Source organism: Hydra vulgaris, chromosome 11, assembly GCF_038396675.1.
Source record: "Hydra vulgaris chromosome 11, alternate assembly HydraT2T_AEP".
NCBI lineage: Eukaryota > Metazoa > Cnidaria > Hydrozoa > Anthoathecata > Hydridae > Hydra > Hydra vulgaris.
Window position 1 is genome coordinate 34,117,644 of NC_088930.1, and position 15,674 is coordinate 34,133,317.

Here is a 15,674-nt window from a genome sequence, read left to right on the forward strand (position 1 = left end):
CCTTCCTTTCCAATTGTAGTATAAAAGTTGTCCTCGATGGACAGCACTCTTCTTCTCATTCTGTAACTTCAGGGGTTCCTCAAGGTTCTATCCTTGGCCCTATACTCTTTTTATTTACATTAAGGATCTTCCAGATATTCTCACATCTAAGGTGGCATTGTTTGCTGATGATACTACCATTTATTCTTGTCGCGATGAGAAACCAACACACTCTGATTGCTTGGAGGGGGCACTTGAGCTTAAAAAGGATCTCACTTCTGCTATACCATGTGGCTCACAGTGGCTGGTGAACTTCAATACAGATAAAACTCAATTTTTTTCAGCCAATCGTTATCGCAATAATTTAGATCTTCCTATATTTATGAACGGTGATGTACTCGATGAGTCATCTACTCTTCATCTTCTAGAATTAACTCTTACTTCCAATCTTTCTTAAAAACCATATATCAAATCAGTTGCAAAATTAGCATCTGCTAAGGTTGCATTTATCGAGCTCGACACTTTCTTACTTCGGATTCTATTCTCTATCTCTATAAATCTCAAATCCGGCCTTGTATGGAATACTGTTGCCATATCTGGGGCGGATCCTCTAATGATGCCCTTTCTCTTTTAGACAAGGTGCAAAAACACATTGTAAACATAGTTGGCCCTGTTCTTGCAGCCAACCTCCAACCATTATCACATCGTTGTAATGTTGCTTCTCTTTCACTTTCTACAAATACTCTAATGGGCATGCTCTAAAGAGCTAGCGTCACTTGTGCCATCTATTAAAATTCATTCTTGTGTTACTTGTCATTCAATTAAGTCTCATCCATTTTTTGTGACTGTTCCTAAGTGCTCCAAAAATGCTTATTTGTCTAGTTTTTTTCTTCGAACATCAGCTCTTTGGAATTCGCTTCCTTTATCTTGCTTTCCTGATTCATATAATTTGCAATCCCTTAATCGTCCATCAATCATTATTTTGCTCTACAATCTTCATCTTTTCTCTTCCAGTAACTTCCAACTTTAATTAGTGGTTGCTTGCAGCCTTGTTGGAAGCAAAAATGTTTAAAAAAAAAAATTAATCTTTTTTGCGCTTTTTTTTTTGTTTTTTGAAATGTTTTCAAAACAACTAAAAAATCTGGCCAGTTTTTCAAAACTTTTTTGCTGACCTCATTTTTCCAAATTCGAGGGTTGTATGTATATGTGTATATATATATATATATATATATATATATATATATATATATATATATATATATATATATATATATATATATATATATACATATATATATATATATATGCATATTTTGCACACACAAAAAAAAAAGAAACAAAATAATTTACTAAACCTATTTTAATAAATAAGTATTATAAAATATTTATATAATGTTAAAAATATACAAACCAAATCAACAACTAGCGTTAGGCCTTAGGAGAATGTATACTGTTGCGAGAAACAAAAAATTGTAGCTTGTTTCTTTCTACAACCATGATATTATTTGTAGAAAGAAAAAAATATGCTATGACAACTCTATTTGGGAGGTTCATGTTAGGCTGCTAAAGCAAGCCAAACATGTTTCCAACACATAGTCTACAAGAGAAAGAGCGTTATTTAAATCCTAGACCAGATGACAGCAGTATTTCAAAGAATGACAGAAAAAGTTAAAAAAAAATTGAAAAAATACTTTTTTGGGGGTGACAACTCTGTTTACATTTAAATATTTGAAGAAGTGAAAAAAACTTACTCAGCCTTTGGAGAAGATTCGCGTACTTTATCAATCAACGCTTCTAACTTAAAAAAAAAATTAGAATACTTTAAAAACAACATTTATTTTAAACCTGATTTAGAGTCATAGTAATGAATTCATTCATATAAACTTTAAAAAACTTTTTAAATTATCCATTATATTTCATTTTTGTATGACTTTATTCATTTATCTTTCATTGAATATAAACAAGATTGTTTTGTATTTTATTTCTACAAAACCTGTAATAGAATAAAGGTCTCTTAATCTCAGTTGATGTAGCTTTGTCCTGACTCTCATGCATTATTAACGACACTGAGAACTCTTCAAATCATTCACAACATAATAATGTCAGAAAACAATATTTTGAAAATTTTAAAATTATATAGAGTATTCTTATTATGCTGAATTTTCAGGCTGTTGTTAAACTTGTGAACGTTAGTGTAACCAGAAAATATCTCTTGAATAAGCAGATAAACACCTCTTAAAAAAAACTGGTGTACCAAAAAAGTTTTTTTTTTTTGCAAAAAAAATCTTTAAACTAGTTCATATTTCATTTAACTATGGGAATCTTTACAGAATCCAAGATATTTAAAGCAGTTAAAAGATAAACAACAAAATTGCTACATATTGTAGATAAAAAGACTACACTATTTTTGAGAGTGCAGGATATGGAAAACAGTTAAAAGATGAACAACAGCATATTGATGAAAAAAAGTTAAAAACTGAATTATAATATATTACTTTAACTATTTTATTACATTATCTTTAATACATTATAATTATATTCAAATCACATTTGAAATTGCTTTTATCAACTATATAATTTTGTGTCTTTCTGTTCACTGTGTCAGTAACAATAGGACATTAAAAACATTTTCAAGAATAAAAACATTTCCAAGCAAGATTGTTCTGAAAGATTATTTCTGACATAAACAAGGTACACAACTTTAAATGTGTAATATAATATTATTAATATTATTCTAATATTAAAACTAAGTATTAACAACTAAGTATTATAACTAAGTAATAAATAAATTAGTGCACCATGAAAAAGAAAACCATTTAAAAATTTGTGTTATTAAAGCTAAAAATTTCCAAATGTGCTTGATTATTAAAATGACTCCACTTTAAATGGTAAACTTTAGCAATAAGTTCTGCTGTTACTTTCCAGTAGAAAGTTTAGCAATATGTTCTGCTGTTACTTTCCAGTATATAGTAAATAGTAAAGTAAATAAAAATTGTTAACAACTACAAGAAAAGTCTGAATAAATAGCTACGAATTAAATTTTTGAATTATTAACGACAGCTTATATAATATATAACTAGGAATTCTTTTTAATATATATTTTTATATATGTAAATTAAAAACTTTTATTTAGAGCTAAATTGATGTAAATTTGTGTAATGAACATAGAAAATCTTTTTCTATGTACTATATTTACACACAAAAAATTATGAGAATAAAAACAGTAAAAACTACATAAAGCAAAAAAAAAATTAAAAAAAAAAAAGTTTCTAATTATTAGTTGGAGCAAAATTCAAGCGTTTAAAAAATTTTCATAAAAAAAATTTGTTTACTAATCATTGACACTGTTTAAAATCATTGTTTTAAATTAACTATTGGTATTTAGGAGAAAAAAACCACATGACAATAAACAATATTATGGATATCAAAATTAACTATTCATTAAATTCTTAAAAAAATGCAAACATTTGTAATATCAAATAAAAATAGTTAAACAATTAGTTGAATATTTATTCAACTAATAAGTTTAAACTGTAAAGTTAAAAGTAGTTTTTTTATTTACACTCCTTTGAAATATTGTATATGAAGAGTTAAATCCATAAAAGGATTTATATTTATAAATCCTTTTTATGGATTTAACTCTTCATATAAAATATTTCAAAGGAGTGTAAATAAAAAAACTACTTTTAACTTTACAATTCAATTGCACATTAATGTTTGTAAACACAATATTTTCGTCTGTCCAGTATTATCTTGTTCTATGCCAACAAAAGACGATTTTGAGAAAAATGCGATTGAAAAATTGAAAGACCAAAAAATAATTTAAATCAACATTACATTAATTTTTTCTTATTATTGTTAAGGTCAATATATAATAATTAATATTATATTAATTATTATATATTGACATTATTATCATTATATTGGGGTTCCGAGTTCGATCACCACCAAGTTGCTGGCAGTACCGCACTCAATTTGCTTGTCCGCGAAGCAGAAAGGGTTATAACCACAATTAAGTGGCTCCTCGTCCAAAATAATTATTTTTCATTTTTGAGAATAAATTCCTAACAAATAATGTTCTATGTTGTTCTAATTTTGTTGTTTTTATTGTCCAAAACCATTTATCTTTTTAAACATCAATATTTGTGTACACGTTATAGATTTATTAAATGCTTTATGTAATTAATGTCGGCAAAACATATTTTATTTGTTCAAAAACAGCAATTTGTTTACATGAAACATTTATATTAAGATATTGACATGTATAAGAAAAGGGCACATCACATAACCAAACACAGTGTTTTTTGGTCTGAATAGACAGTTTTGGGGCAACAGGATAGTCTGCAGATTTCTCCTTTCTTCATGATTGTTTACCATTCATCTGCGAAATATTGAATATTTTTTGATGCCTAACAGACTATTCTTATCAAACTAAGCGAACTGTATACCTCAGTTTTTTTATTGATCAAAACAAAGAATAGGATTTCTGGATCTTATTTGCGCTCTTCTTTTAAAATTATAATGGAAAAATCTTGTCAAATAATTTTTTTCAATTTTAGTTAAAAAATTTGTGACAAAAAGATTATATTTCATACTTTTATAATTACTCATTGTTATCTTTGATTCAAAAGCAAATTTGATAACATTTGTTAAGTAATCAGTATATTTTTTTTTAATTTATTAAAAACACTAAACCTCAGAATTTAAACACCATGAAAAAAAAATTTAATAATATTATGGATCTTTTAAATGTTAAAAGGTCTTGAGCAATCCTTACAAATAACTTTATTAAAAAAAAATTTAAATTTATAACATTTTATGCTATTTTATTATATAGTACACATTTGAATATTCAGTACACATTAAAGGGGTACTAGCAAATACCTTTTAATGCATCTGCTAGTACCCCTTTAATGTTTACTTTTTAATGTTATTTAGCTTGAAAATATTTATAATGAAATAAATGAATCAAACCTCATCTAAAGCTGATGCAGCAACTTTTTCATCGTCTAACTCCCACTAAAAAGATTTAATTCAGTATAAATTACATTTGTTTACAATGTGATAAACTTACTTTAAAAAACAACACAAAACAAAAAACAAATGTTTAAAAAATTATGAACTGTTTAATAAATCATTTATCCAAAACCATAATAACTATTTGTTAAGGTGAATATCTATGCATGCATGTATATATATATATATATATATATATATATATATATATATATATATATATATATATATATATATATATATATATATATATATATATATATATCAGGCCTTGTTAAGAAGCGTTACGCAGCTCGCATTTTGCTTGCGAAAAGGCGATTTGCCTACGCGCTCAGCAGTTTTGCGCTACGCAAAAACTTATATCTTTTAGAATATTTAAATTATCTTTTAATTATCGTTAGCGTGACGTTTATTCAGAAGAAATAAAGTAAAAGCATTTAACCGCAATTGTAAACTAATAGATTTTTTTGTTAAAGAAACAGTTTGTTTCATTTTTTTTTTTTTTTATATTAAAAATTAGTTAAAAAAAAATAAAGTGTTTAAGTTTTATCTTAAGGAATTAAATATATAAATTCCTTTTAAATATAAAAATTATTTTTAGTCATAATAGTTTAAAAAATACACGATTTATTTTAATGTAAAAATTTTATTAATAACATATTTTGTTTATTGTAATAAATAACGTAAAGTTTTAATGACGTTCATTTAATTCATGAAAATAAATTATGATCACGAATATGTTATCGGTAACTGATAAATAACAAAAAAAAACTCTTTGGTTAAAAACATTATTAAAAAGAGTTCACAAATGAAATAAGAAAAAATTTATTAACAATTGATAAAATAACCAAAAACCAAATGTAAAATCATAAGAAAATAAACAAATATTTTACGTTTCATGAAAAAAATATTTTTTTCAAAATAAAATTTAGTTTATATTTGAAAAAAATAATAAAAATGATTTTTTTAATAAGAACTTTGATTTTATTTGTAACTTTTGTTATAGTGAGAAAAAAAAAACTTTTTGTATGATTTTTAACGTGTTAATAAAATAACTTTAATTACAATGCGGTACTTGTAAAGACGCTAGTGACGCAATATAACTTCTAACGATGCAAAATATATTTGCTGAGTTGAGTTACTTAAAAATGCGTTACGCGTTTTCGCTACGCAGCAAAATCTCGTAACAAGGCCTGATATATATATATATACATGTGTATATATATATATATATATATATATATATATATATATATATATGTATATATATATTTTTATATATATGTATATATATATATATGTATATATATATATGTATATATATGTCTATATATATGTATATATATATTTATATATATCTTTATATATATCTGTGTCTATATATATATATATATATATATATATATATATATATATATATATATATATATATATATATATATATATATATATATATATACGTAAGTGTATATATATATGAATAAAGAAAATATCTTTATATTATCATGTATAATATTGTATACTTGAAAGAGTGCTCAATAGATAAACTAGAGCTATATAATATATATGTTACTGTTACCCGCAGTACCAGGAATTAGCTAAATGCTAATGTTTATAATATAAGTTAATATTGCAACTCTGAGTTTCATGTGTTATCACAATCATCAGGCAAGTAGTAAAAGGTAGCAAAATTAAACTTTTACTACTTGCCTGATGATTGTGATAACACATGAAACTCAGAGTTGCAATATTAAATTATATTATAAACATTAGCATTTAGCTAATTCCTGGTACTGCGGGTAACAGTAACATATATAGTATATATATATATATATATATATATATATATATATATATATATATATATATATATATATATATATATATATATATATATATATATATAAGCTTGGCTGAGAATAGGGGGTTGTCACCAACACCTGTTTCCGCACCAGCGTCAGCCAGTTTGAGTGGGCAAAAAAATTCTTATGAAATGGAAATAAAAGTTAGATTAACATTTATTAGACTTTGTTGGATTTTATGTTTAATTTTATGAGTAAACAAAAATAGTGTTTTATATGAAACAAAAAAAAAAGTAAAAATGCAATATTACTTATTCAAAACAATGAGTTTTACAAACTATCATGTAATTATGCAATAATCACAACAACAAAAATAAAGATTTTTTAATTAATGTGTTTTTTAGTTAATGTGTAAAATCTAAAATGTGCATTATTTGGGTTTTAATTATTAATTTGTTTGCTTTCAAGTAAAAATCTTTTCTTGAAGTTTTATAGTTTTACTTTTTAATTGGTTGTACCAAGGTGTGCAAAGGGTGGGTTACTTTGATACTAATTTCTAATTTTACTTTAAATAATCTCACAAAGTTAATATGCTATCTTTAGGTAATTATTGACTTTAATTTTGTAGGTACAAGCTTAATATTCAAGTTGCACCAATCTCTTAAAATTTGTGTTAAAAAAATAGTTATAATGCAAAAATCATGGTGCCCCACTCTCCCCTACAAATTTAAATCTTTCTAAAGAAACTAGTTTTGAATGTTTTAAAACATGGTTATTATTCTCAATCAAATCCTGATGCTTTTATTTGATATGTTGTAAAACTAAGAAGTTATTTTAATAATTAATAAAATAATAATCAATGTGTAAAAACAATTCATCCATATCTGATTGCAAAACATCATGCCCGATGTTTTGCAATCAGATAAGTACTTGAAAAAAAAACTAATAAAGCACTAGGAGTTTTATACTAAAAAGACTTGCCAGTTCCTATATTAAGTAATAGATAGATCTGTTTTTTTTTTATTAGCTTTATTTCTATTTCTAAATTGGTTTTATTGTTCAACTAAAAAGAATAAATTTTTTTATCTTTCTAATTAACAATAATTGTGACCAATTTTATTTGAAAAAATATAAATATAAAATATATAAAAAATAAATATTATATAAAACTCATTTTTGTTTTGTTTTCACATTGTATTAAAATATCATCTTTTAACGAAATAAATCTTAGAAACAAAATACTTTTTTCATCAAAATATATTTTGTCATAAGATCAAATCAACCAAATCCAGGCTATTTTACTTTTTCACTTTCTACTTTAGAAGCATTTTGTAAAAGTATATATATATATATATATATATATATATATATATATATATATATATATATATATATATATATATATATATATATATATATATATATATATATATATATATGTATATTAGGGTGGTGGTAAAAACAACTTATTTTAAAAATGTCAGCTGACAACCCCTAAATGTGTTTTATATAATAAAATAATACTGGATTTAAAAAATTTTTGAATAAAAAATATTTTTACGGGTGCCACAAAGCCCTTATACATCAAACAGGTTCCTAATATTATAAAAAAAAAAGTTTTTCAAAAGTATGTCATGTTGGGTCTCAAATGATGCAAAAATATATAAAAATTTCAAAAATATGAATCATTTTATAAATATATTATTTTAGATTTTAGTAAATAGAAAATGACATTTTTTAATTTATAACAAAAAAAAGGGAATTTGACAATATTTTTTTAATTATAATTTTTTTATCTCTGCTTTTTATAAAACAATGATTATTTTTGAAATTTTTACATAATTTTGCTTCATTTGAGCCCCAACATGATATACTTTTGAAAAACTTTTTTTTTTATAATATTAGGAACCTGTTTGATGTATAAGGGCCTTGTGGCACCCGTAAAAATATTTTTTATTCAAAAATTTTTTAAATCCAGTATTATTTTATTATATAAAACACATTTAGGGGTTGTCTGCTGACATTATTAAAATAAGTGTGTATATATACATATATATATATATATATATATATATATATATATATATATATATATATATATATATATATATATATATATATATATATATATATATATATATATATATATATATATACACACTTGTAAAAAAAAACTAAAATTCACTCCACCCTAATATATATGTATATGTATACATACATATATATTAGGGTGTAAATAATAATAAATATATATATATATATATATATACATATATATATATATATATATATATATTTGTATATGTATACATATATATATTTGTATATGTATACACATTATTTGTATATGTATACACATTATTTGTATATATATATATATATATATATATATATATATATATATATATATATATATATATATATATATATATATATATACAAATAATGTGTGTATATATATATATATATATATATATATATATATATATATATATATATATATATATATATATATATACAAATAATGTGTGTATATATATATATATATATATATATATATATATATATATATATATATATATATATATATGTATATGTATATGTATACATATACATATATATTAGGGTGGAGTGAATTTTAGTTTTTTTTTACAATTCGTTTAGCCTGGGTGTGCGAAAGTTGTCTATTCATTTCAGAAATACTCAGGAAAAATATCAATGCTCTAGGAAATTATCTTGAGGTTCCTCAAGACCTTTAAAATTTTAATGGGTCCCTAATATTATGTAAAAAAAAGTTTTTCAAAAGTATGTCATGTTGGGTCTCAAAAGAAGTAAAATTTTATAAAAATTTTAAAAATAACAATTATTTTTAAAAAAAAATTGTTATTTTATAGTTTATTGCAGAAAAAATGACCTTTAAACTAAAAATGAAAAAAGTTTATTTTTTTTAATTATAATTTCAAAAAAATCTTAAATAATAATTTTTCAGGCTAAACGAATTGTAAAAAAAACTAAAATTCACTCCACCCTAATATATATATATATATATAAAAATATATATAAATATATATATACATATATATATATATATATATATATATATATATATATATATATATATATATATATATATATATATATATATATATATATATATATATATATATATGTATATATATATGTATATATATATATATATATATATATATATATATATTTATATATGTATATATATATATATATATATATATATATATATATATATATATATATATATATATATATATATATATATATATATATATATATATATATATATATATATATGTATATATATATATATGAATCAGTGTTTTTTAAAAGGGCTGATTTGCTCAAAACCCGTTTTTGAGAAAACTAAAAAAAACTCTTTATATCTTTTAATATTAAATATACAGAACTTGTGTAATATATTTTTAAAAAATATATGCAGGAATAACATCTTAGTACACTTTGATAATTGTTATAACATTTCGTTTGTTAATAATTAATGTATGAAATTTCGAAAAATTGGCCCTTTTAAAAAAAATCGAGTATTTCAATAAGGAAAACAAATTAAAACTCCGTAAGAACTACAACTATGTACTTTAAAACAATGTTTTAACGTCCCAGTAATAAACACAATACATATATTTAACTAAATTAGCTATCAGTAAGAATTAATCTAGTTCCCCCTCAAAGTCACTATCAGGGATATTCTCACATTCATTAGTTGGCCAGGAGTACAGCTCGTTATAAAACTCGTTGAATTCTTCAGGAACGAATTGTTTTAATTTTTTAAGGTCTTCCACCTTCACTTTTTTCAGAGTAGCTTTGCCACTTGTATAAGCCAAACTATCCACCTGTAGAACAGTACCCGTATGTTTGGACATAAAAAAAGTATGACAGACCAAACCATTAATATTGGTGAATGCCTTAATGTAGCCTTTTTTATCATGCTCATATACAAAATGAAACAAGTTACTAATTGAAAAGTGAACCTTCTTTTCTTTTGGGGTATTTTTACCCTTGGTTTCTGAAGAAAAAAGATTTTTTGTAATGTTTTCGGCTCCAAGCTTTAAAATCAAAAAATTCAGTTGCATCTACAATTTCTTTCACCGCAAACTTTCATGATCTGGAGCTGCTAATAATAAGCTCGGTGAGTTGATGCATGTGATAAAGACGGTCATGCGTTTTTAAAACACTTGAAATTATACCAAAGTCCCTATCACAAGGGAGGAAACTATGCCCTCTCATAGGAAAGAACTGTTCAACTTAATCAAACCTACCACTGTCAGTTAAGTATAAACAAAAAGGTTTGATTTTTATTTTGTCCACCACAGTTGTCACAAAACAAATGTAATGTATTATACCATTGTCGAAGTGAGCTCAAATAATCTTTTAAAAAAGTCGCAACTTCAATAGGCCCTTTTCTTCCTTGACCTTCATGGTATATATATATATGACTTTTTTCTTCTTTAATGTTATGTATAGAAAAAACATTACCTGATAGCTGTCTCATGTAATAAAGTTGTTGGACAGGTATTTTTGGCAAGCTTATCGTCTTCATATAGTCATATGCCAATGATAGAATGTGCTCCTCCTTTGAGCTATCTTCTGATGTTTCATGTTTTAAAGCATTGTAAAATTTTTTACTCCTGAGCTTATGAGCATCTAAATCAGTCTGCGCTGCTCTTTTAGCTACATCATTGAGATGTGGTGATTTCAATCTAAGATTTAATTCTTCGCACGTGCAACAAGTGTCCACTTGTGGGTGCCCAAACCGATAGTTAAAATTTGTTTTAAAATGGTTCCAGTAAAAAGACTTACTCACTTTTAAATCTGGATTTTTATCACAAAAAAGTTGCCACATTAATTTTACATTTAAACTTGCATTGAGGTAATATACTTTTTTGCCTGAGTAATGTGATTCCTTGAGTGGAAATGATCTTATGTGATTACTAACAATGTCATGAACATTCTGAGAAAGATAATTAGTAATACCTTTTCCTCTTTTATCTTCAGGGGTTATTCCAATTACCTTAGGGTTCCTTATTCTCCTTAATCGTTTTTCACTAATACTTAAGACAGATAAAAGTGCCCTGCAACATATTTCTACGCGTATATTGCCTGCAATCACATGATAGGAGAAGCTATTTGGCTGCTTTGGTTTTTCAAGATTCTTTTGATGTGCCGTTCTTCTTTTAACTTTAGTGACATCTATCAATCCTTGAATATAAAAATCTTGTTTGTCTTTGTTTTTATATCATAAAATTTGGAAAAGATATCCACACAGTTAGCCTCTCCAAAGTTTTCCAAACACTTTTTATTGCACCTTAAAAAAGAAATCAGAAAAATTGATATACAACTAATACAAGCTAGAAAACGCTTTTATTAAAATACACAGCATTATCTGTAATCTTAAACAGAGAACAACATTGCCACCAAAGTTGTAGGGAAATCGACCAAATCATATTAAGTGTATTTGACTTTTTAGTGCTTCCACCTATGTTATACTCTCAAGAACTATATAAGCCTAGGCTTACTATAACAAGATAACTATTCAGTGTATGTTAACTATCTGAAAAAATAATCATAACAAAACTTAGGCATATCAAACTACTATTCAAGAAAAGTTTAATATGTAAAACCTGTAAATTATTTACTTTAAAGTCATTTTACTCATCATACCTGTATAAAACAGGTATACCCATATCTAAGTACTATAGCTGGTTTGAACTTAGAGTTAGGTTTTAGGGTGAAAATATTTTGAAGTATGCTATTCTATAAATTTTAGACATATAAACATATAATATATTTAAATTATTTTAAACTTATGCTTTCATGAAATTTGATTAATGCTTCAAAATCTTATAGTATAGTATTTTTTATAATTTTAGTAGAGTTTCATGTAAACATTAAAGTTATGATAAGTTTAAAACGATTTAAATATACTATATGTAAATGTATATATAGTGTGTGTGTGTGTGTGTGTGTGTGTATATATATATATATATATATATATATATATATATATATATATATATATATATATATATATATATATATATTACATTGGATGTTTGAAACTTACCTGCAAGTAAACTTAGGGTACTTTAATGGGACTTTATTTCCTTTATGATTTATGCATGACTGTCCCATTAAACGCGCTTGTTTTATTTTGTTATGTTTGTAATCACAAGGATAACTTTCTTTCCTCTTTCTAGCACTTGGAATTACAAGATCCATCAAAATTTTAACAAAATAACAACAACATACATGAAACTGTTTACAATTTCCACGTATTGCGCCTAAAAATACGAATCAGCTGGAGAGTGAATATTTTAAAAAGGGCGTATTTGAAGCAAACTTGCCCTTTTAAAAAAAATCAAAAACTTTCAGGTGGCTTTATTTGTGTAAGAATATAAAATTTAAATACATTTTTGACATAAACTGATGAAGCTATCATAGAAGGACACAAAACACACAAAAAGTGAATTTCAAAAAAAATGTCAAATCAGCCCTTTTAAAAAACACTGATTCATATAGTCTTGCATGGTAGTTTTTTCCATAAACTATAGTTTTAAAGAAAACGTTAATAATCCAGACTAGAAAAAGTTTAAAAACTTAAATAATTTTTTTTTTTTTGTAAATAATACATTGCTTGCCCAAAACCAAACCCTCAGTCAATGTAGCAGCATTTCCTTGTAGCACCAGGCTAAAAGATAGTCGATGTTGCAGCACTCCCTTTTAGCAGCAGGCTATAAGATTGTCGATGTAGCAAAACTCAGCGCATGTTTTGTAATTATGTTTTTAAAAAATAAAAATACTATTAATAAAAAAAAACTTTCTAATCATTATAATTGAGGTTTTTTAAAATACAATAAAACTTTATGTATTTCCCCAATATTTTAACTGTTTTAAATGACATTAATGCATAGGTTATTTGTTGAAGCCATTAAAATGTTGTTAAAAAAGACTTTTTTTTACCATCAACGTCTCTTTCGACAACGAGATAAGGATATATATATATATATATATATATATATATATATATATATATATATATATATATATATATATATATATATATAGCTTTAGTTCTCGCTTCCTGCCCACACTCCTCTAAAATAGTTTACTGGAAATTTATGGTTCTGTCATTAAGTATAATTCTCTCGCCCACACTCCCATAAATTGGTTTACGGGAGAAATTTATGGCTCTCGCAAAAGTGTAATTTTTTCTCAAAAGTATAATTATCATTGTAACTTAAATAAAAAACTCAAGCATTTTAATAATTATTTTTAATAATTATTAAAATGCCTGCATTCTATAACAATAAGAAACAATAAAACTTTTTTTATAAGCAGTAAAAACAACGCTCATCTAAAGAATTTTTTTCATGCTGCAATAAATGACACATGTTATCTATATATTCTTGTAATATTAATGTAACAAACATATGCTTGACATGGCACAATAAATCTACGAAAGTGCAAACTTTTGTTGAAAAAAAGACAGAAAAATGAATGTCATGTTTCTATATTTTTGCATATGCAAACATTAGGGTTTGCTTAAAATTTTTAAAAATACACACGTTAAAGAATTTTTTCCAAATAATTATACACCTGATTCAAGCAAGAATGATTTTTGATTTATAGTCTCATTTTTAGAGATGTTAAATGTTTGAGCATTGACCATGATTATATTTGTAGAAAAAATAAAGAAATACGACCTTACAACAATGGAAGAGTGGCTCAAGCTTGGCAGATAAATCAGGTTTAATTTTTTTTTTTAATGCTAATTCACCTCCCCAATGTTGAAAACACCACTACAGACAAGTAGGCTACTTAACTGTGGTTATAACCCTCTCTCAACTATATAACTCTGAAACACGAACCTTAACAACCAAGGCCGCTGCATAAAGAAACAAGTTGAGCAAGGTACTACCAGGGACGTGATGGGGATCAAACTCGGTACCTCTCGCTTATGACGCGAGCGCTCTACCACTACACCACAACTGCATAACCATTACAATGTGCTTTTAGACTTTGTCTGAGAGTAAGAGGGTTGTTATTTATCAATATAGAAATACAACAAATAAATGAGTTTTGTTGTTTAACAAAAATTGCAGATTTTAAGTCCAGAATTTAAATCCGTAAACCACAGCAAGCCTTAGGCTGTTACAAAAGAGAGATCAGAATTAAAGTCAGCTGCTTGTTCTAAGCAATCAAAAAGAAAAGATTTTTTTGTCAAGACAAGAGTATAAAGTTGAGTCATCAACAAATAGAGCCACTTTAGATGTTAAATTTTCATGAAGATTGATATTGTAGATAAGAAACAGTTAGACTCACTTTAGTTAATGACATTGTTGAAGACTAACTCTAGAACCTAACATCTGATATAAGATACAAAATATAGTAAACTGAGAATAACAAAGCTTAACATCAGACAAGACCTTTTTACATTCAGGCTTGGTCGGGAAGCGTGAGTGATCGCTCTCGATCACTGACTACGGAAATAATATTTAGTTGCGAAATACTAGCCAGATTTTTTAGTCGTTTTGAGAACATTTCAAATAACAAAAAAAAAGTGCAAAAAAGATTATTTGGAGCGATGAGAGACAATTACAAAAAAAAAATGAACTAGGAAAAGAAAATAACTTTTAACACGAAAAAACTTAAAGCAAAATAAATTACGTTTAGAACAAATATTTTCGAAACATTTTTTTATAAAATTAAATATTTTCGAAACAATTTTTTTATAAAATTAAGTGACATTTTTAACATAAAGTAACATCTTACGATTGCCTAATATGGAAACAAATGTTCTTTGTTTAGAAATCAACTAAAAAGGCTAAA

At 24.9% G+C, this 15,674-nt stretch overlaps 1 protein-coding gene across 1 annotated transcript in view; it reads right to left on the reverse strand.

Moving 5' to 3' along the window:
* The window catches only part of LOC101234472 (ATP-dependent RNA helicase DHX8), a 99,110-nt gene that overhangs the window by 64,873 nt on the left and 18,563 nt on the right, over window positions 1-15,674 (reverse strand). Inside the window, exons 6-7 of the mRNA XM_065810857.1 lie at window positions 4,954-4,998; window positions 1,731-1,777 (exon numbers count right to left, since the gene is read on the reverse strand). Of these exons, the coding sequence (XP_065666929.1) occupies window positions 1,731-1,777; window positions 4,954-4,998 (92 nt within the window). The remainder of the gene's footprint in view (window positions 1-1,730; window positions 1,778-4,953; window positions 4,999-15,674) is intronic.